This window comes from Oncorhynchus mykiss, chromosome 8 (genome assembly GCF_057628025.1).
Source record: "Oncorhynchus mykiss isolate SJ-2025 chromosome 8, ASM5762802v1, whole genome shotgun sequence".
Lineage (NCBI taxonomy): Eukaryota > Metazoa > Chordata > Actinopteri > Salmoniformes > Salmonidae > Oncorhynchus > Oncorhynchus mykiss.
Window position 1 is genome coordinate 45406101 of NC_143029.1, and position 21915 is coordinate 45428015.

A 21915-nucleotide genomic window follows, 5' to 3' on the forward strand; every position below is an offset into this window, starting at 1 on the left:
GGGCAAATCCAAGACAACACATTACTAAGCACCACTCTCCATATTTTCAATCATAGCGGTGGCTGCATCATATTATGGGTATATGTGTAATCGTTAAGAACTGTGAGTTTCAGGATAAAAAATGTGCGGATTGGAGCTAAGCACAGGCAAAATCCTAGAGGAAAACCTGGTTCAGTCTGCTTTCCACCAGCTACTGGGAGATGAATTCACCTTTCAGCAGGACAAATGCCTAAAACACAAGGCCAAATCTTCACTGAAGTTGCTTACAAAGTGGCCAAGTTACAATTTGACTTAAATCTACTTGAAATTCTATGGCAAGACCTTAAATGGTTGTCTAACAATGAACAACAACCAATTCGACAGAGCTTGATGCATTTTTAAAAGAATAATGGGCACAATTCAGGTGTGGAAAGCTCTTAGACGCTTACCCAGAAAGTCTCACAGCTGTAAAATTAGCTTCTACAAAGTATTTACTCAGGGGTGTGAATTATGTAAATGAGATATTTCTCTATTTAATACATTTCAAAACACTGTCATTATGGGGTATTGTGTAAATGGTTGAGATTATTATTATGTTTAATCCATTTTCAATTCAGACTGTAAAACATCAAAATGTGGAATAAGTCAAGGGGTTTGAATACTTTCTGAAGGAATTGTATATGTAGTATAACATATAGCTCTACTAACTAGGTATATTCTCTATAGTACATCTGTGTGGAAAGTCAAGTATGAAAATAAAACGTATCTACATCCTTATATTATTACTAGAAATAGAGCTATAATAGAAAAATAGACATTTTAATTCCAATGGCATCCTGGAAGTGTGTTGTGAATTGACCCAGATGTTCATAAGCACCTTCATAAGCACAGTACCTGTGCCTCTGCAGCACTAACTCATAAAAGTGTGTCATCCAGTGGTGTGTATTCATCAGTGCTAAGGGAAGCCAGGCTTCCGTATAAATTTGACAGAGAAAAAACGAAATCATTTATATTTTTGTCTCTCTTTGCTTCATAATTCTCCTTCAATTTGCAAGAGGCTGAATGTATGTCACCGGAGAAAGCAGCTGATCGAGTGAAACAGCGCCCCTCTCTCTCTGTATGTGTAACCCATCTATCTGATGCTGTCTGGTCAAAAAGAGTATGACATTGTTGCCGCCCCTACCATTGAATGCATGGGATGCCAGCGAGCATTTGGCCTCCCTATAAAAAAATATAAAATAATAGTCAATCAGCGTTGAGCTAAAAGAGAGCTCAACTGTTGATGGTCCTGGAGCACCTAAAAAAAAGTGTAAAGTGAAGGCAGTTTGGATTTGGCTTCACACCAATCACATCACATCAAAAGCTAAACGTAATTAGAAAATAAACTTGAATTGTTGCATCTCGTTGAATTGTTGTCCCTTTCCCAACTTAGCCATAGATGGAGATAGTGATTTGGACTAGTGGTTTTCCTTAATTCTCCCTACTGGCCAATGATTATGACGGTGATTATGATCCAACCATAAATGTATACACTGTGCCCCTTGCCTGAGAGGATGGAAGTTCAATATGTAGCTAGACGAGGTAGGCTAATGTTAACTAGCTGGCTCATCGTTGCCCATGAAAGTGAGTTACGCTAGCAAGCGTAACTAAAGTAGAGAGCTGCATTCCCACTGGCCCCGACAGATAGCATTGCAGCGTGGTCTGCATTTTTTATGCTGAGGGTGGGAGTGGACATTCAGACAAACAACTTTGGGATTATTTCTAACGGTTGTCTTTCTGTTTTGGATGCGTTATCTATTGTATTAAAATAACCTCTGCCATACTATTCAGAAACTCTCATAGGCTAATTCTGCTTCACGTTCTGTAGCCTACCTCACCTCACTTGTGTTGGGCGTGCGAGATCAAATACGTGGTCCCAAATAAATAGCCTGTAGGATGGAAAAGCATACGCAGTTGTCTTTCCAAGGAAATTAACTTCCTAAATATGACATGCTATAGTTTAGGCTCTGACATTGACAGGAAATAAATATTGATAACACATTTTTCTGTCTGCCTGCAAATTGTCCAGCTCCTATTAAAGTTGGTATTATTTAAAAATGGTTGTCTTTCTGTTTGTAGATTATTCGTTATACTTGATGATTTTGATTCTGTAGACTACCTTTCTTCCCTTTAACTGGGCATGTGCAATCAAATAAAAAATATGATAGGCTATAGTTTAAACTCTGACATTGACTGGAATAACACATGACAACACATGTATATTATTGTGCTTGCATATCGTCCCGTTCCTAAAAGTTATTCTTTAATCTAGTCAAGTAAGTGTCCACTCTCCTGTATTTAGCCCCAACTCTACAATCTTTCAAACTACATCTAGCCTAATACTGATAGCCGAATATAATGGGCACAGTCAGAATCTCTGGTATTTTGATATTGACTAGGGTGGCAAAATTGTTGGGACCAGGGTTGCAAAGTGAGCTGCGTCAGATACATCTAAAATAACATTGCGGGACTGCGGTCAGGTACAGGACTAATTCTTGTTGGGACCAGGGCTGCAAAGTGAGCTGTGTCAGATACATCTAAAATAATATTGAGGGACTGCGGTCAGGTACGGGACTAATTCTTGCTGGGGCGACTCAGTTAAGAAGACCGTGGCATCAGGCGGGTGCGGCATGAAAAGCAGCAGGAGCTGGATGAAGATATCAGTCCCGTGCAGACCTCTACTTGAAAGTGCTTCCTCTATTAGCTAGTCCTCTCCTTGGCATCAGGGGCAGCAGATAAACAGAGGAATCTAATCTCCTCCAGCAATTAAGAAAAAACAAAGGGATAAGGAGGAGAGAAGATGAGTGAGTTGAGTCACTGATGTGATCTTCCTGTCTGGGTTGGCGCCCCCCCCCCCCATGGGTTGTGCCGTGGGCTATACTCAGCCTTGTCTCAGGATGGTAAGTTGGTGGTTGACGATATCCCTCTCGTGGTGTGGGGGCTGTGCTTTGGCAAAGTGGGTGGGGTTATATCCTTCCTGTTTGGCCCTGTCCGGGGGTATCATCGGATGGGGCCACAGTTTCGCCTGACCCCTCCTGTCTCAGCCTCCAGTATTTATGCTGCAGGAGTTTGTGTGACGGGGGACTAGGGTCAGTTTGTTATATCTGGAGTACTTCTCCTGTCTTATCCGGTGTCCTGTGTGAATTTAAGTATGCTCTCTCTAATTCTCTCTTTCTTTCTCTCTCGGAGGACCTGAGCCCTAGGACCATGCCTCAGGACTACCTGGCATGATGACTCCTTGCTGTCCTCAGTCCACCTGGCCGTGCTGCTGCTCCAGTCTCACCTGTTCTGCCTGCGGCTATGGAATCCTGACCTGTTCACCGGACGTGCTACCTGTCCCAGACCTATTATTTGACCATGCTGGTCATTTATGAACATTTGAACATCTTGGCCATGTTCTGTTATAATCTCCACCCGGCACAGCCAGAAGAGGACTGGCCACCCCTCATAGCCTGGTTCTTCTCTAGGTTTTCCTAGCCAAAGTGCTTCAACACCTGCATTGCTTGCTGTTTGGGGTTTTAGGCTGGGTTTCTGTACAGCACTTTGAGATATCAGCTGATGTACGAAGGGCTATATAAATAAATTAGATTTGATAATGCTTCTAATTTTGGTGGGAAATACCAGGTTACCTGGGAGAAAAGTTATTTGTTCTCGGGATGAAGCATTTGTAAAATACCAGGAAAATATTAAACCCTAGTACCAAACCAGCCACCACTAACTCAGAAAGGAGAACCCCCGAGATGAACCTAATGTCCATGGGAAACCCTGTAGCGTGGAGGTAATAAGTGTGACTCACCCAATCTTCACAGTGTCCAGGGTGTGGCAGGGGGTGCCATACACGGGCACCTTGCCCATGATGAACATCATCACCTCCGCGCGCTGGTAGTCTGGCAGGTTGCCACCAAAGAACCCTGTGTGACCATGGGGTAAATTAATGCGTTACAAAACTTTTTCTGTTAAATTGTCAAACGATGTAATTATTTTTCTTTGGCACTCTGACTATAAAGGAATGGCGCAAGACAAGCTATTTGCAATCATACTGTGTGTAGAGCATACAAATTCAAATGCATGTAACTACGGGGTCAACATTAAAGCCCCCCTCTGCAATTTCAACAGCCTGGAAATGTATTTATAGATAGATATATCTAAAAAACAGTATAGGAGGGCTCCAGAATAACTGTTCCCTGTGGTGGCACCAACATTTTCCCCAATCAATAATTTGGTCCTTACAATTAAAAAAAAAAATGATTGTGATTAATTGTATTGTCTGAAAACGTACAAAATACATGATCTACAGAGCAAAAACAATCTGACATCAAAACAAGTTGGTATTGAGATTAAAGAAATTGTGCTTTATCAATTTACCTGATTTTGTTTAATATTACTTTGGACAAAAACAAGACGTCAATATTCCTGTAATGCTTTTTGTATAAACATCTTAAATTACAGCTCAATTTCAGCAAATTCCAAATATGCGATTAATCCCAGCCAAATAAATGTTATCATTTGTGACATGATTCAGGAAACTAGGCGTATGTCTCAAGTCACGACTACACTGGAGAGCAGTTTTACCATAATTTAAAAAATCAAAGCGTCTAAATGTTTTTTGGCAGAAATGCCTTCTCGAACATGTGAACTTTCATGTGCCTTAATAACACTTGTATGCCATCTGTAAATACGAATAAAAGTGTTAAATTAAGCCACAAAAAAAAGTCAGCAACCTTCCCATGATTGGCTAAGATATTGAGTGGGCTGGACATGCCATGAGAGGAGTTCGGATTGGTCTGCCATAAAGAAGGCTTCTGTCTATTTAAACTGGTCAGTCTGTTGGTAATCCTGTCGAATGCGGCTTTACATTTTTTTTTTTATTGTGTAGTGGAGCTGCATAAGTGTTGCTCTCCACATTCTGGAGGACAGAGTTTTGAAATCAGTGCAATTAGAGTATGATAGCTAAAGACATGAAGAAAACACCTGTCTCCAGATTACATTTTCAAACTAAGGACAACCGTGGTATGGCATTCCTGACAGGGAGACGCGTCCATCATGCATGATGATGTATACAGGTAAGATAGCTAGCTACATTTTCTGATATTACACATTTTACATTTTCAGATATTACACATTTCACAGAAAGAGGTTTAATTTAGAGCTAAATTGTACCATTAGCTAGCTAGCTAATGTTAGCTGGCTGGCTAATGTTAGCTGGCTGGCTAATGTTAGCTGGCTGGCTGGCTCCCTACCTGACATTATTCCCATCCCAGAGCCGTTTGCTTTTCAGGTTAGAGCCTAATGTTAGCTAGATAACATGGAACCTCTGGTTAGCTCCCAGCATATTCATGCAGGGTAGTAATGACATGATTTGGCACTATGTTCATTGTTGTTTAACTACCTAACGTTAGCTGGCTGGCTCGTTTGCTAACGTTACGTGACTTGTCTCATCTTACACGTTGTTTACCTAGCTAGGTTCATTGTGTACCTAGCAAGCTAGCTACGGATCTTAAGCTAAAATGTGCAACACCCGTTGAATATGGCCGGTGTCAGTAAACATCTGCAAAAAAAGCGCAATGAAGTTGTTGCCAGCAGAGCTGGTTAGGCTGTTTTCATGTTATCCAGAGGTAAACAAATCAACGTTCAGAGCGTCAAGTGTTCACTCTGAACGTTCCGAGAGCGAAACGAGATGGGTGGACAAAGAAGAGCTCTTCACTAGATACCAAAACATTCAAAGGCCATTTTCTCAAAAGTGAGTTTACAAGTTTATCAACTTTCAAAGCAGAATTACTTTCCCATTGTTCCCCAAAAATGCAGTGTATGATATACAATTTTGTTGCTCTGAGTCTAATTTTATCCCATGCAAAAAAAGCCATTTCAAATGTTGCTACATACCAGGTGGTGAGCCACATTTGGCAGCCCTAAACATGTTTTAAAGTCCTTCAAAGTGCTATTGAGATGGTATGATTCAAGACATGTTTGAGATAGGCCTACATTTAAATCTAACATGTCCAACCAGGAAAGATGATAATGATATTTTGATGTGCAACACCTAACCAGTGATTGGCATTCATTATGGGTTGACAATTACGCTATTGTTGCTATAACTTTACTGTCTAAATATGGTTATTAGATTATTTTGCTCAATAGACAGTAATATATATATTTTTTAAATTACATTTAATTTGGGGCTAATTTACCATCTGACTCTGAGGAAGTGGAAATTCAAAACCCTTTAGCCAGATAATTAAAGGGATACTTTGAGATTTTGGCAATGAGGGCCATTTTATCTACTACCCAGAGTCAGATGAACTTGTGGATACCTTTTTTATGTCTGTGTGTCCAGTATGAAGGAAGTTAGAAGTAAGTAGTTTTGAGAGAAAATGCTAACTAGAGTTAGCACAATGACTGGAAGTATATAGATATATTCTAGCATGCATGGTATCCATGAGTTCATCTGACTCTGGGGAAGTAGATAAAGGGCCTCAATGTGAAAATCCCGAAGTTTCTCTTTAAATATAATTTCCTGCTAGTTAGCCGTGTAACAGAATAATCTAACAGTAAATGTAGGCCTAATGTCTTAAAATACATTGCAGCATAGGATGTTGCCTCTATCAAGGCTTATACAATCCCCTCAAATGGCAATATGGGCTTCCCGTACTCCATAGATACTTCAGGGTTAAATCGGTACTAAAATGGTCAATATGGAGAGTTGGGGAAAAAATGTCTTACCTACAGAAAGCTGGTTGTGACTAGATGGAGTACTGCTACGGATGAGATTTACCATTGAACAACAGCAAGACTTTGACTTAATCTTTTGAAGCCAGACCACGACTTGATGCTTTTCGTTGTTATGGCGATAGCTATCGACAGTTAGGTTAGTTAGATAGCTAGTGTCCCTCAACTATGACAAAAAATATACTTTTAACCACTGTATATTTGTTGACCCATTCATCTGTGATGACAGATAACTAGTGTTCATATGGAAGTTACAGTGACATGACAATTAGCTAAAGTTACTGCCCTCGGGGAGCACGAAGACAAGCTGGAGCGAATTACTAGTGTATAATCGAGGTGCTTGCCAACGTGAGGTGCTTGCACTGGGCAGCTGTATCACGGTGTCGCAGGCAGTAGCTAACCTGGTCAATTTTTCCCTCCCATGATTTTATTGCAAGTAGGATAATAGCCAACACAAGAAATAACTCATATTGATAACCATCTAGATGTCATCTTGATACAAGCATGAACAGCAAAAACACCGGGACACAGTGTCCTTTGCTCCAGCTTGCCATGCACTGCTGTCTGGGCTGCAACGTTGTGGGACGTTAGCCTAGTGTTGTAGCCAATATCAGGGGGACAGTCACAGTAAGCACACACATACAATGCATACATGCAACAGCACACCACCATCATTATTGTCATCAAAAATAAAGAATTGTACATTTTACAAACTGAAAATGCACAATTATTTTGGGAAAAACTAACAGTGAAGTAGTTCAACGGTAAATCTCGTCCCTAACCCGGACGACGCTGAGCCAATTGTGCAGCGCCTCATCGGCCTCCTGGTCGCGGCCGGCTGCAACACTGCCCGGGATGGAACCCGGATCTGTAGTGATGCCTCAACCACTGCGATGCAGTGCATTAGACCGCTGCGCCACTAGGAAGGCCCCACACTACACTTTTTTTACCCAGTCTACAGGCTCTAACCATCAAGCCAAATCATAGTGATCTAGTAATCGGTATAGTACATACACCTGGCGGCACCGGCTGGGCTGGTGTAGTAAGGAAATCTTCATGGCAACGAAGGAAGACGCTAAGATCCTTGTATGTGCATTGTTATGCCTGAAGACAACAGCATTGGATAATGGAAAATACCAACTCCGCTTAACTCTGGTTATCGAAATCAACCCTATCAAAGAGATGAGGACATTTAGGCCTATTTTATAATTAGAAAATTGTAATGATGCTGATGATGACGACGATGTCAATATTTTACTTTGGCATGAGTTGGCAGTTGTATATATGGAACAAGACCAGCGTGTCTTGTTGGTGCCAGTTGTTATTAACTTGTGAGGTAGTTGAAGATAACGTTTATAGGGCCTCCCGGGTGGCGCAGTGGTTAAGGGCGCTGTACTGCAGACTCTGGGTTCGCGCCCAGTCTCTGTTTTCAGTCTCGTAACCGGCCGCAACTGGGAGCTCCGTGGGGCGACGCACAATTGGCCTAGCGTCGTCCGGGTTAGAGAGGGCTTGGCCGGTAGGGATGTCCTTGTTTCATCACGCACCAGCGACTCCTGTGGCGGGCCAGGCGCAGTGCGCGCTAACCAAGGTTGCCAGGTGCACGGTGTTTCCTCCGACACATTGGTGCGGCTGGCTCCGGGTTGGATGCGCGGTGTGTCAAGAAGCAGTGCGGCTTGGTTGGGTTGTGTATCGGAGGACGCATGACTTTCAACCTTTGTCTCTCTCGAGCCCATACGGGAGTTGTAGCGATGAGACAAGATAGTAGCTACTAAAACAATTGGATACCACGAAATTGAGGAGAAAAAAGGGGTAAAAAACCTTTATAGTTCTGAGTAGCTGATTGGCTATGTGGGATATGCCTCGCATCTGCTCTGAGCACTGCTCACACATGGAGGTAATGGCTAATTTGAGGAAGAATATATTCAACATGTTTGAAAATTATTGGGATGACATAAGTGTTCGTAGAGTGTCCAGGAGCCTGTGAGAGCATTCAACTGCAAATCAGGTATGTGCTTACACTTCAAAAGCATTCCGTTTTACTTTCGGGACCACAGACTTAATGCTGTTCGTAACACACCATGTTTGGCTGGATTTTACCGTAACTTGGAGCTAAAATTATCAGACTAGACCTGGCTAGCTAGGTTACCCGGCTGTCACCGGCAAAGTTTGTCTCACATCGCGGTTGACTCTTGGAACCGCTGTTTCTGACCCGAGTATAAGCATGTCGGAGTCCTCTGATTTGGAGATGCACAGGAAAGCCATAAACTGTGAGAACTGTGATCTGTTCATCATAGTGAAAGAATTTACTGACTTGTACACTTGTGAAAAGTGTAAGCAACTCGTTGCCTCAGAGACCGGATCATTGAGCTACTAGAGGAGAACAGGGTCCTAAAAGATCGTCTTCAAGACTGCATGCTGACAAAGGGGATTATCCAGGGTGTTCTATGAGACAGTAGCTACTGTAGAGAAGCCCAGAGGATACTACCTTGGACCACTTTCCTTTATTAACACATCCCACCAACGAACTACTGCGTCTTGCTCTACATCATCGGAGGCACAGTGGAATCGAGTTAGAAGTAGGAGAGGAGGACCATTACAACATTTCCTCCCTCTGCCCTCTCATCCAGACCTGCAGCTCTCTAACCATTTTACAGCTCTGAGCCCCGACTTCATTGGGGCCCTCCGACGAGGTGCTCTGCCGCTCCCAATGTCTTTCCACCTTAGCACCTAGCGCAAGCTCCTCTGAATATAGTCCTGGGTTACTGAGTCGGCCATCCCCTGGATCAGCCCCCATAGCACGTCCCACAGGCTCGCAGCGACCTTCTCGTCGTCTTCCAGTGGTGGTTGTTATTGAGAGGTCCATAGTTAGGGATGTAGTGATCGCAGAAGCAAGGACCCACTGCTTTCTTGGAGCCCATGTTCATGACATAGATCACTAGGTCCCTACTGTAATGAAGCAGCTTCCGAATGCGCACAGCAGTCATTCATGTTGGTACAAACTACAACAATCTTCACAAATCAGAGCAATTCAAAGATGACATCAGAGGGATCATATACAGGTTAAAAGAGACACAGGCAGGTTGTAATTTCTAGGCCTCTACCAACAATATTTCATGAAATGGGATGCTTTAGTCCTCTCCTTTAGTCCTCTGGCTACACTACTGGATTAAATCCTACTGTTCCTCCATGGATTTGAAGTTCATTGACAATTTTTACAAGATGGATGGCTTGAATCCAAATAGGAAAGTGACAAAAGTTATGTTGGCCAACATCGAGGAGGCTCTTATGAAACATTGACTCAACAACAGCCCAACCCCTGCTCATGTAATTGTTCCCATTCCACTATTTCACAGTGTTATCGTCATACTGCTACAGATCGCGTAGAGGGCTTGAGCTATTACATATCAAGATATCTGGGTGCATGACACGAGCCTGGATATTTTGGTTCTCACAGAGACTTGACTAAACGGCTCGATCCCGGATAAGGAAATTGACATTACTGATTACAACATCTTTAGGTGTGACAGACCGAAAAAAAGGGAGGGGTGGTTATATATGTACATGAGTGTCATAGACAGCTGCTTGACAACACCTTTTACACCTGCATTGATGCAGTAACAGACCCTCTTATCTACTTTTGTTTACTTTTTTATTAGACCACTGACAGAACAGCTCCCCCCCTTTGTAAAGGACACCAGCAGTATGATCTCTATCATTGAATCTCTTGATCCTCTCCCTGAGAATACCTTGTTAGTTACTTTTGATGTTGAGTAGTTATACACAAATATTCCACTCGAGGGCGGTATTGAAGCTATGGAACATTTTCTTCTGCAACTTCACCCTAATGAACTACCTTCCAGTGCATGCATTATAACATTGGCTGAAATAGTACTCACACATAACTATTTCATGTTTCTAAATTATTTCTTTATTCATGCGAAGGTTACTGCTATGGGATCCCCCATGGCTCCTAACTATGCTAATTTGTATGTGGGTTACATGGAGAAACAGTCTATTTTCAATCCTCTCAAAAATGTTTTCTTGCCTCACCATTATTTGGAAACGGTATATTGATTATATTTTTGTTCTATGGAGGGGTGATGCAAAACAGCTCCAGGCGTTCCATGCTTTTCTTAACTCCTGTTCTGAGCATCTGAGATTTACTATGCAATCTGATACAAGTCAAATCAGTTTTCTTGATCTTCTGATCTTGTGTGAAGATGTTTTATACACTGATCTTTACATGAAGCCTACTGATCGTAACAGTTTGTTGAGGGATGATAGTTGTCACCCACTTCCCTTGAAAAATAGTTTGCCCTACAGCCAATTCTGTCAAATCAAAAGAATTTACAAAAACAATCAGATTTTGACAGAAATCTGGCTGAGACGCAAATAATGTTCAAAAATGATCAGATTAATATTGCCATTGAGAAAATTCAAAACAAAACGAGACATGACCTTTGTCAAGGTCAGTCCCGCAAAAAGACGCATTCTTGTGTTCTAACTACCCGCTATTCAAAGCGTTCTGAACAAATTAAGGGAATTGTTCACAAACATTGGCACATTCTAAAATCCAATGATAGTCTCGGTAATGTGTTTTCGGACCTTCCCTTGGTCGTATTCTCGCGGGGCAGAAATTTCAGAGACCAATTGGTACACTGATTTACCACCCCAAGATATTCCTGAACAATGTCTATTTGCGCCCCTACTGGATGGAAATTACAAATGTAATGGCTGTGCTCAATGCAATGGCACTTATAAATGTAGATCCTTCAAATACCCACAAACAGGGAAATAGATCCCAATCAAAGGTGTTATTACATGCTCCACAAAGGCAGTTATTTATCTTATAACTTGTCCTTGTGGTAAAAAATTATGTGGGTAAAACAAAGCGCGAATTAAAAGCACGTATCTCAGAGCATCGTAGCACCATTAAGTGTAAAAACTTTACTTACCCAGTTGCGGCCCACTTCTTGGAGGCAGGCCACTCGATTTTTGTCTCTGCGTTATATTGGCATCGAACATGTCACCCTCCCTAGGAGAGGGGGTGACCTTGATAATTTATTGTTAAAACGAGAGGCTGCCTGGATCTTTAACTTAAAGACCCTTGTTCCCTTCGTTCTCAACGTAGACTTTGATCTGAAGCCATTCTTGTGATTATTGTGACTTTGCCATTGTAATTGTTTGTAAGCTTGTGTAGTCTAAAAGGAATTTATGATCGTATGCTATCCATTTGTTGTTTGTATGCTGTTCTTTGTATGCCATTTTAATATTTGAGAATTAACCAATGATATTAGGCCACTCTTGGCCATGATTACAGACACCTGTGTATTTTGACACTACATAAACGAGTCATCCCGCAGTGTTTGTGATTATACCCTGATGAAGACAGCTTGGCTATAACATTTTTGCATCTGAGCTCCTAGAGTGTGCTCTTTTATTTTCAAGTTTTCTACTCCGCTAGCCAGCACCTCGCCTAAATAGGTGTGCGTTTCTTTTTCTTCTAGATTGCACTCACGAGACTCCCACTTACACAATAAATGTTCCAGTTGTTTCATAAAGATTATTTTTAAATCCAAAAACTTTAATTTGGTTGGCGCGTTATGTTCAGAAATCCACAGGCTCGAGCGGTCACGAAGGGGTAGACGAAAATTCCAAATAGTATCCGTAAAGGTCGTAGAAAGATGTCAAACGTTTTTTTTATAATCAATCCTCCAGGTTGTTTTTACAATAAATAATCGATAATATTTCAACCGGACCGTAGAGTGAGAGAGAAAATGTCTGCTCATGCATGCAAAACTCTGCTGGCACCCAGCCATCCAATGACGCGATGTGATCTTTCTCGCATTTTTCAGAATAAAAGCCTGAAACTACGTCTAAAGACTGTGAGAAGCCATAGGAAAAGGAATCTGGTTGATATCCCTTTAAATGGAGGGAAGGCATGCAATGGAATAGAGGTTTCAGGAAAAACAGCAATTCCGGGTTGGATTTTCCTCAGGTTTTCGCCTGCAATATCAGTTCTGTTACAGTCACAGACAATATTCTCACAGTTTTGGAAACTTTAGATTGTTTTCTATCCTAATCTGACAATTATATGCATATTCTAGATTCTGGGCCTGAGAAATAGGCAGTTTCATTTGGGTACGTTTTTCATCCAAACATCAAAATACTGCCACCTACACTCAAGAGGTTAAAATGCACTGAAAATATCTAAAATACATCATATATATACACAGCTAAAGAGTGTTTGATCAAATGTCTTGTTTTGCTAACCATTACTTTGGACAAAATCAGGACGCCAATGTTTTTTGTATGAAAAATGTTTTTCCAAAAGAAAACTTAAAAAAGGGTAATTCTTCCACTTTTCAACCTCATATTCATTATCTCCAGCACCATACCAGGGTCTACATAAGTGAAAATGGTGCGTTTTAATAATCTGTGGTTAAAAATGAATTCTCTGTGGCATTACAGGGTAAGATTAAAAGTAGGAAAAACTTTCAAAACCTGCAACGAGTTTCTAGCCAGAGGGAGGGTATTTTCATGCTTCCCACGTCACTGTGAATCTCATAATGTTTGATAATCACTCTTTATTAATGTCTTTGGTAGAACTTAACTATATTTTTTCTACAAAATGTAAACACTGGTATTGTGCAGGAGATTATGATAATGAGGTTGAAAAAAATCATGGAATTGCCCTTTAAATTTAAGTTTAATTACATCTGAATGTGCGATTTAATCACAATTTATCACAGCAAATCCAGCGATTAACTTGATAAAAAAAATATATACAGTTTGACAGCCCTGTATAATACAAAACAGAGCGGGATAAAGACAGATATACTGTAAAAGGACAACGAGCTTCTTTTGAGCCTAAAATGAAGAAAAGCTGTGCAATTTTTTAGGTGGAGATCCTCCCTCAGTTTACAAGGCTTAGCATATTATAATATAGATATTACCAACTGAACATAGAAAAACTGGAAATATTGCAGACTGTGGCTTTAACACTAGAAGTGCATAAATCAGTCATTTGGACTGCTCATGAATAAAAAAAAATGTATTACTCTGCCATAGTCATTCCCCCCGCTGTCCTTGACTTTTCCTAAATACGTTTATAGCACACACTGTCGTTGTTAGAATCTTAATATCACAAACAGAACTGAAGTTATATCCAGTTTTAGGAGGGCATGTCCTTTTTTTAATGATTTTCCCCATTACCCCTCCTTCTCCCAATAGTTGAAGGTGCCATGCCCAGTTGATAATCACCCGAGAACAAGGCGGGCCATTCTATTGTATTATCTATTCTAATTCTAATCTCAAAACGGTATGTACCCTATATCAGTCCACCGAATCCAAGGAGTTTTATCAGTCTACTTGGAGTACACAGTGAGAGAGTGCATTATTTACAATGGCAAGAAGACCAAGACGAATGAACGCACATGCTGCGTTAGCGTTGCTACAAAATCTGAATGAAAACGACTCCGACGGAATAAATAAATCATGACATCTCTGATGATTATTCTTCTGATTCTGAGCATCAGCCTGAACCTACACCTCCGAGACGTAAGCGGAAAAAAAACATGTAAGCACAAGCTGACAATAATTGACCATTTTTGACTGCTGTCATAAACACTTATATTCATTATAATGCCATAATTGCTTTTTTTTTTAAGGATAAAAAAAGTCAGAATAGAGCTAAGCACAGGCAAAATCCTAGAGGAAAACCTGGTTTAGTCTGCTTTCCACCAGACACTGGGAGATTAGTTCACCTTTCAGCAGGACAATAACCTAAAACACAAGGCCAAATCTACACTGGAGTTGCTTACCAAGAAAGCAGTGAATGTTCCTGAGTGGCCGAGTTACAGTTTTGACTTAAATCTACTTGAAAATCTATGACCTGAAGATAGTTGTCTAGCAAAGATCAACAAACAATTTGACAGAGCTTGAATAATTTAAATAATAAATGGGCAAATTTTGCACAATCCAGTTGTGGAAAGCTCTTTGAGACTGAAGGCACCAACCAGCATGCTTCGGTTCGCCTTGCCAAACCGAACGAGTGTGCTCACATACACCCTTAAAAGACCTTTGCTTGAAAAATGGCAATAGTACTGTTTGTCCATCTTGAGACATCTTATCCGGAATAGTCAGAAATAATCTAAGATAACTCTGTCATTCATTTAGTTGTTTTTGCAGAGGAGATGTTAGTCACGCAAATTCTAATTTGTTTGGTGCAGTATTTCTCAAGTGAAAAAATGTGCATGAAAACGAGTCTTTTCTCGCTGAATGACAACAAACACTTAATTGAAGAATCCCTACGGTTGACCATTCACCAACGAAGGGGCATAGACTTTGGCTACCGATTTCAACTTGCCTCAAGAAAAAGACGTATGTGCACGAACAGCTGAAAACACCCTTCCCGAAGACCAAAACGAACCAAAACGTCAAATGTTGTTTAGGAATTGAAGCATGTGGACGCCTTTACTCCAAAAGACTCACAGCTGTAATCACTGCCAAAGGGGATTCTAAAATATATTCACTCAGGGGATTGAATATTTAAAATCTTTTTTGACTTTTTAAAAAAAAGTTGTAAAAAATCTTACACTTCAGCAGAGTATTTTGTGTAGATTGTTGACAAAAAAATGACAAAATCCATTTTACTCCCACTTTGTAACACAACAAAATGTGGCAAAAAGTCAAGGGGTGTGAATACTTTCTGCTTTCTGTTTTATAGTTGTAAGAAAGGCACTCCACAAATAAAATTGATTGAACATTAGAAGTTTGTGGTATTTTGTTTTTACATATAGCCTACAGTAACATAAACTAATGAAACTGATAGTGTTATTTGAAATATACACTCAGTGGCCAGTTAATTACGTACACCAATCTAGTACCGAGTTCGACCCCTCAGAATAGCCTGAATTCTTTGGGGCATTGATGTTGCTCAGTTGGTATCAAGGGACCAAACATGTGCTAGGAAAAAATTCCCCACATCATTACACCACAGCCACAGCCTGTACCATTAACACCAGTCAGAATGGGGCCATGGGCTCATACTGCTTCAGCAAAATTCTGACTCTGCCACCAGCATGACGCAACAGGAAACGTGTTAAATCAGATACATGAAATTTGGCATGCCAGGAAAGACCTTAGACCGCGGCTCCTGAGTGGCACAGCGGTCTAAGGCACTGCAGTGCACTCAGTGCAAGAGGTGTCACTACAGACCCTGGTTTGATTCCAGGCTTTATCATCACAACCGGCCCTGATTGGGAGTCTTATAGGGCGGCGCACAATTGGCCCAGCGTCGTTAGGGTTTGGCCGTCATTTTAAATAAAAATGTGTTCTTAACTGACTTGCCTAGTTATATAAAATAAATACAAAAATAAATGTGAAATAAAAGTTAAATAAAAAAATGTAATGGGCATATGAATGTTTTGTGTGGACCCTAGGAAGAGTAGCTGTCATGACTAACAGCTAATGGGGAACCAAAAAAACAAATGCAACAGGCATGTTAGGGCAACTAACCGATTGTCTGGATGATGGCGTTCTGGACAATGCGCTCCTCGCTCTCCTTGACCCGTCCGGACGAGGACACACTGGCGCCAGAGTTCCGTCTGGAGTTCTCACCCAGCTCAAAGTCCACACTCATCCGCAGGTGCTTGAGCAGTGTGTTGAACACCTCCAGTACTGTAGGGCCTGATGATACACATACACACACAAGCACACAGACACACACAGGCAAGCACACACACACAAAGACTCGCAGACACACAAGCAAGCACACACAGAGGCACACACACACACAGTTAGGGACTACGATCAACACACCATCTGGTCACCAAAGACTATTGGATTCTATTATCACATATAAAAGCTTTTAAAACTATACAATCACCAAGGAATACTACACTCCATGTTCTAGCACAATACAATAAAACATCACCAGGGTATATACTCCACCATAGTACAGTAATATATATATATATATATATACAGTACCAGTCAAAAGTTTGGACACACCTACTCATTCAAGGGTTTTTCTTTATTTTGACTATTTTCTACGTTGTAGAATAATAGTGAAGACATCAAAACTTTGAAATGGCACACACAGAATCAAGTATTAACCAAAAAGATGTTAAACAAATCAAAATATATTTCATATTTTTCAAAGTAGCCACCCTTTGCCTTGACAGCTTTGCACACTCTTAGCATTCTCTCAACCAGCTTCATGAGGTAGTCACCTGGAATGGATTTCAATAAACAGGTGTGCCTTGTTAAAAGTTAATTGGTGGAATTTATTTCCTACTTAATGCATTTGAGACAATAATTTGTGTTGTGACAAGGTAGGGGTATAGAGAAGATGGTCTGTTACCAAATTGGGCTAAGTCCATATTATGGCAAGAACAGCTCAAATAAGCAAAGAGAAAGGACAGTCCATCATTACTTTAAGACATGAAGGTCAGTCAATCCGGAACATTTCTAAAACGTTGAGTTTCTTCAAGTGCAATCGCAAAAACAATCAAGAGACATGATGTAACTGGCTCTCATGAGGACCGCCACAGGAAAGGAAGACCCAGAGTTACTTCTACAGCAGAGGATACGTTCATTAGAGTTAACTGCACCTCAGATTGCAGCCCAAAAAAATGCTTCACAGAGTTCAAGTAACAGACACATCTCAACATCAACTGTTCAGAGGAGACTGTGTGAAATCAGGCCTTCATGGTCGAATTGTTGCTAAGAAACCACATATTGGAGACTGTTGGTTCCAACCGCCGTGTCTTTGACACACAGAGTAGATGAACGGATGATCTCCGCATGTGTGGTTCCCACCGTGAAGCATGGAGGTGGTGGTGTGATGGTGTGGGGGTGCTTTGCTGGTGACACTGTTGGTGATTTATTTAGAATTCAAGGCACACTTAACCAGCATGGCTACGACAGAATTCTCCAGCGATATGCCATCCCATCTGATTTGCGCTTAGTGGGACTATAGTGGGACTATACTTTTCAACAGGACTAGGACCCCAAAACACACCTCCAGGCTGTGTAAGGGCTATTTGACCAAGAAGGAGAGTGATGGAGTGTTGCATCAGATGACCTGGCCTCCACAATCACCCGACCTCAACCCAATTGAGATGGTTTGGGATGAGTTGGACTGCAGAGTGAAGGAAAAGCAGCCCACAAGTGCTCTGTACTTGTGGGAACTCCATCTAGACTCTTGGAAAAACCTTCCAAGGTGAAGCTGGTTGAGAGAATGCCAAGAGTGTGCAAAGCTGTCATCAAAGCAAAGGGTGGCTACTATTAACAATCTCAAATATAAAATACATTTTGATTTGTTTAACACTTTATTTGGTTAATACATGTTTCCATATGTGTTATTTCATAGTGTTGATGCCTTCACTATTATTCTACAATGTAGAAAATAGTGTAAATAAAGAAAAATCATTGAATGAGTAGGTGTGTTCAACCCTTTGACTGGTACTGTCACCAGCCTGATGGCTACGTTCACCATTTACCAAGTAAATTAGAATGCTGAACGCAGTGTCAAGCTGGTTCCACCAGGCTAACATATCCTATACTGTACATACATTACAAACATCACCAGTGTATAAAAAGACCCCATGAAATAGGAAATTAGACTGTGCTATTTCCCATTTATTTAGGGTTGAGGCATATCACAAGATGATGTGGGACGTGGACCAGTCTTGACATTTCACCATTTTTGGGCTCTGGAAATATCTGACAAAGTATTTGATTTTAGACAGATATTTTTTGAGTCAAGAAGCACAATGGTCCTAATCCTAATGATCCATAGACAGACAACTTGACTGAAAAATGACCAGCACTTGCAAATTAAGTATTTTAAAAAAAGTATCATACTCAGCCGTCAGACTGATTGCTTACGTCAATAACTCAAATATACACTTTATTTGCAAGTGCTGGCTGTCTTTTTCATTCAAGTCAGATTAACCCTTGGCAACAGCAACTAAGTCTTTACTGACAGAATTTGAGCATGTCGGATTTAGCATTTTCCATAGAAAACCAAACCTACTTGGCTGAGTTATGACCCTAAGTCAGAGCAAGCAACTAGTTGCATCCTTGGACTGGTACGCCTCCCCTGATTCATTAGGCCATTGGGTGTTATACCTCTAATTTGGTCTCAAAAGCAAAAAGACTCCCTCGTGTCTCTTTAGATGGTAAACTCATTTTAAATGGGGATATGTCTATATTATTATATGCCATTTAGCACACTTTTTTACAAAGTGACTTACAGTACAGTGAGTGCACACATACACTTAGTATACAAAACATTAAGAACACCTGCTCTTTCCATGGCTGACCGACCAGGTGAAAGCTATGATCCCTTATTGAGGTCACCTGTTAAAATTCACTTCAAATCAGTCTAAATGAAGAGGAGGAGCCCGGTTATAGTAGGAGTTTTAAGCTTTGAGACAATTGAGACATAGATTGTGTATGTGTGCCATTCAGAGGGGGAATGGGTAAGACAAACTATTGAAGTGACTTTGAACAGGGTATGGTAGTAGGTGCCAGGTGCACCGATTTGTGTCAAGAAATGCCATGCTTCTGGGTTTTTCACATTCAACAGTTTTCCATGTGTATCAAGAATGGTCTACTAACCGAAGGACATCCAGCCAACTTGACACAACTGTGGGAAGCATTGTAGTCAACATGGGCCAGCATCCCTGTTCTGAGGGCAACAGGGCGGGGTAGGGGGATGCAACTTAATATTTGGAAGATGTTCCTACTGTTTGGTATAGTCAGTCTATGTGATCCCTGCAGGAACTAAACCCTGTTTTAGTGGATTAAGCAAAATGATTTTCTCATATTATAAAAACAAAATTGTATAGAAAGGACTACAAGCAGTTAATACATTACATTGTTGACACTACTAATGTCACTGTACCCCCCAATATATCACAAAAAGAATCACAACAGGAAAAACTACAAAATACCATATAATTGATGCACAGGGGTGGAGGGAGTTGGCATAGTAATTTACACCATTTACACAGTACCACAACAAGAGACACCAAATCCAAACTTCCACCAATGCAGGTAAAGACAAAATGGGTCACATTCAATTCCAGTCAAATATTCTGCACCAGTAAACAGATGATGTGGGAGGTAGGTGAGGTTGCCACATAGTTCAAATAACTAAGAGGCGCGCGCAGTTAGATCTACCAAGATCCACCCCATTTACAAACAACATCAGTGACCAAACTTGAAAGGTACAAAGTGTGGCTTTAAGACCAAACCAAACCAGAGCACACACCGTATGTTATACTGTATCTATGGAATTTAAAAAGTGTTTGTCCAAAATATAGCTTGGATGGGTTGAAGTTTGGTTAGGATATGGTTATGGTGCCCATAACCACTGGTCCAGGGCCAGGGCCAGATAAAAAGAAAAATGATGGTCAAGGTTAGGATGATCATAGATCTGTGGTTAGGGGCCCCCTTCTACCTCCAGCTATGGAGCCCCCTGCAGCCTGAACATACCTAACCAGAGATTTGGTGGGGATGAGGTTTGGGAGTTTGGGTTAACAGTGTATGCACTGTCATATGTATGTTTGTTGGAACGGGTCAGTCCTGTCGAGAGAGCGGTTTATTGGGAGGGAAAAAGAGGGCCAAATCATTGGGTTTAAATAAACATGCGATCAAAGTATCTTCCTCCTTCTAGTCTTCCTCTCCAAACTGAACATCTACTATTACATCAAGGATTTATTGACAGTATTTTGTCTCCCATCATTACAGTAGCATTACCCAAAAAAGTTCAATGGCTAGCTTGTAGCTATCATACTGACAATAAAGCTACATACTGTCACAACAGAAAAGTTGTGAGTTGACAGCTTAACCAAGCAGTTGTCACCATCAACAAAATAATCATTGTCAAATAATTTCCTATGCATCCATCTACCCATAGACCCATCCATTGCCTACATCTAGATTAGCGTTTCTCAAATGTTTTTGTGCCAAGGCATTCCCGTTACTAATAAGCAAGCACTGATTAAGAAAATTACTAAAAACAGTTAAATCCCAGTGGACTGATAAGGAATTCAAAAATGGTATGGTTGAGAAAGGAGCCAAAAGGAATGGCTAGCTGAATTGAAAAATAATTTGAATAAAGTGAACTAAAATAAACTATGAAACAAAGATAAATTATATAAAGAATGAAAGTAAATAGCTTTGGATCACCTTAAATGAATGGGTATCCATTCTTCTTCTGAGGGCTCTTGGCCAAAAATGATTGACAATTGCTTTTTTATTAAAAACACCCATTTTTGTAGGTGTTTTCCCTATGATATCTCCTAACACATAGAATTGTTTAAGATCGTAACAATATGGACCATCAAGTTATTTTATTTTAGGATCAGCTGGGGGTGGCAGGCAGCCGAGACATTAGAGAGGCGAGCCAGCAACGGGAGGGTTGCCAGTTCAAATCCCAGGGTCTGACGGGAAAACATTTGTCGGGAAGTCAGCTGGCAACTGGAAGGTTGCTGGTATCAAATTCTAGATGCCATTGCCTGCTTTTGTGCCCTTGAGCACTTAACCTCCACAACAACAGCTCTCCGGGCACCCAGTGTGGCAAACCCCCCAAACCTCTCTAAAACCTGTACATGTCTTTTGGGTTAAAAGCGGTAGTCTAATTTCAGTTGGACATTGTGTGCAATTGACCAATACAGTGATCTTAATCAGAAACAAATATGTAAAAAAATATATATCATAATGAAAATTTAGAATTTGCCCTTGCTGTCATTATTTCAATACATATAAATAACAGACAAAGATACTTCAAATCCGGTAGGCCAAATTTCAATTTGAAGGAGCCTGTTTTGTCGTAGCTGAAATGCATTAGAAAGGTATCGGGAAGTTCAGGTAAAGTTCATCAGGTACTAATTGTGTGTGTGTGTGTAGAAAAGATCCTGCATTGCATTCAAATGATATTCTTCTAACGTGCCTTGAACGGCTTGGAGGGGAACAGAAGACATGTTCATGGGAGTTGTAGCTTTCAGGAATTGGGTCATAATAAAGTTAGAGCCAAATCTGTAGGAAGGAGTCAGAAACTGCTCGGTTTGTCACGACCGGTAAGCGGAGATCGAAGGTTACTCACATAACCGCGGTTCTATGAAATAAGAGGCGTATTCAGTGGACTGAGACAAA

The 21915-nt window shown here is 40.8% G+C and overlaps 1 protein-coding gene across 2 annotated transcripts in view; it reads right to left on the minus strand.

The window, feature by feature from the left end:
• The window catches only part of efr3a (EFR3 homolog A (S. cerevisiae)), a 255814-nt gene that overhangs the window by 63700 nt on the left and 170199 nt on the right, over positions 1 to 21915 (minus strand). For both annotated transcript variants that reach the window (XM_021612601.3, XM_021612602.3), the window contains exons 11-12: positions 16264 to 16434; positions 3815 to 3929 (exon numbers count right to left, since the gene is read on the minus strand). In XM_021612601.3, coding sequence (XP_021468276.1) covers positions 3815 to 3929; positions 16264 to 16434 — 286 coding nt within the window. The remainder of the gene's footprint in view (positions 1 to 3814; positions 3930 to 16263; positions 16435 to 21915) is intronic.